The 1,080-nt window shown below is 67.8% G+C and overlaps 1 protein-coding gene across 2 annotated transcripts; it reads left to right on the top strand.

Annotated features, from left to right (window-relative positions):
* Positions 1–1,080, top strand: KVP18_001683 (uncharacterized protein; the record flags this gene model as incomplete). 2 transcript variants are annotated; one of them, XM_067951928.1, is made up of 1 exon in its annotated part: positions 1–1,080. In XM_067951928.1, a coding segment is annotated over one exon (1,080 nt), but the record flags the coding sequence as incomplete, so codon positions are not given. The 2 variants fall into 2 exon arrangements, with proteins under 2 accessions (XP_067813382.1, XP_067813383.1); XM_067951929.1 differs by having other exon boundaries at positions 15–1,067.

Genomic DNA, 1,080 nt, shown 5'->3' with positions numbered 1-1,080 from the left:
ACTACGCCGCCGTGATGGCCCCCCTCCATGCGCTCCTTCGCGCCCCGGCCGCGTCACCCAAGCGGACCCCAAAGAGCGCGGGGCAGGTCGAGAGCCTGAGCGGCTACCACGGGGGCCGCTTGGCCTCTTTCGCGGACGACCTAGCCCTCTTCATCGAGGAGCACCCTAGGGGCCTGTCCTCCGCCCCGATCCCGAGCGACCCCGGCTTGGCCGTCTTCCTCAACGAAATCCGCGAAGCCGGACCCGGGCTCCCCGATTGGCTGCGGGAGCGCCGCATCGTCGTATTGGAGGACACCCTGGCCTCGGGAAAGACCACCCTCGTCCGTCGTTTGGAGTCGACCGGGTCGAGCGAACCCCCCGCCCTCGCCGAGGAATGGCTGGACACTTGCAGCCACTACGGTTGGGACGCCAGCGAGATCCTGGCCCTCCCCTTCCAGCCCAAGGAGAACCTGATCATGGGTCTGACCATCCTGGGGCTCATCCGCCTGCGCCGGCGCCAACCAGAGGCGAAGGAGATCATCTCCGACCGATGCCTCCTGGCCACCATCTTCCAGTGGGGACACGTCAGCTCAGCCCACGTGGCGCGCTGGTTCCTGGGTGTCCCGCCCCTGTCCCTCTACCACCCGGAGCAGACCTCCTTCATTGTGGCCGACTTCCCAGATGAGGTCACCCGCGAACGAATCCAGCGCCGCGCACGGATGGTAGGGGACCAGACGGAAGAAGACTACTACTTCGCCGACCAGGGGAGGCGGTACCGACGCGTGCGGCGCGGGCTGAGGCGCTACCTGTATTGGCTCAAGGCCGTCTTCTCCGACGTCCAGGTGGTGACGACCGACGAAGAGCGCCTGGGGGCCCTGCGCCGCCTCCAGTTCCTACCCCCGGCCCCGGAAAGCCTCGCGGTGACTCTTGCGACGAAGCTCTCCGATAACAAGCACCGCCCGATCTCATGGTCCCCGGACTGCACCTCGGCGGTGCAAACGGCGGTGCAACGTCTCTCCGAGGCCGTGCTCACCGTTCCCACTGACGGGGACGAGTACCTGCTGGAGACGGACGCGTCCGCCCTCGCGGTCGGCGCGATCC

Source organism: the organism of the source record quoted next (assembly GCF_019968955.1).
Source record: "MAG: Porospora cf. gigantea A chromosome Unknown PgA_NODE_12160_length_1080_cov_1624.95, whole genome shotgun sequence".
NCBI classification, from domain to species: domain Eukaryota; phylum Apicomplexa; class Conoidasida; order Eugregarinorida; family Porosporidae; genus Porospora; species Porospora cf. gigantea A.
This window is presented reverse-complemented; position numbering and strand designations above follow the sequence as displayed.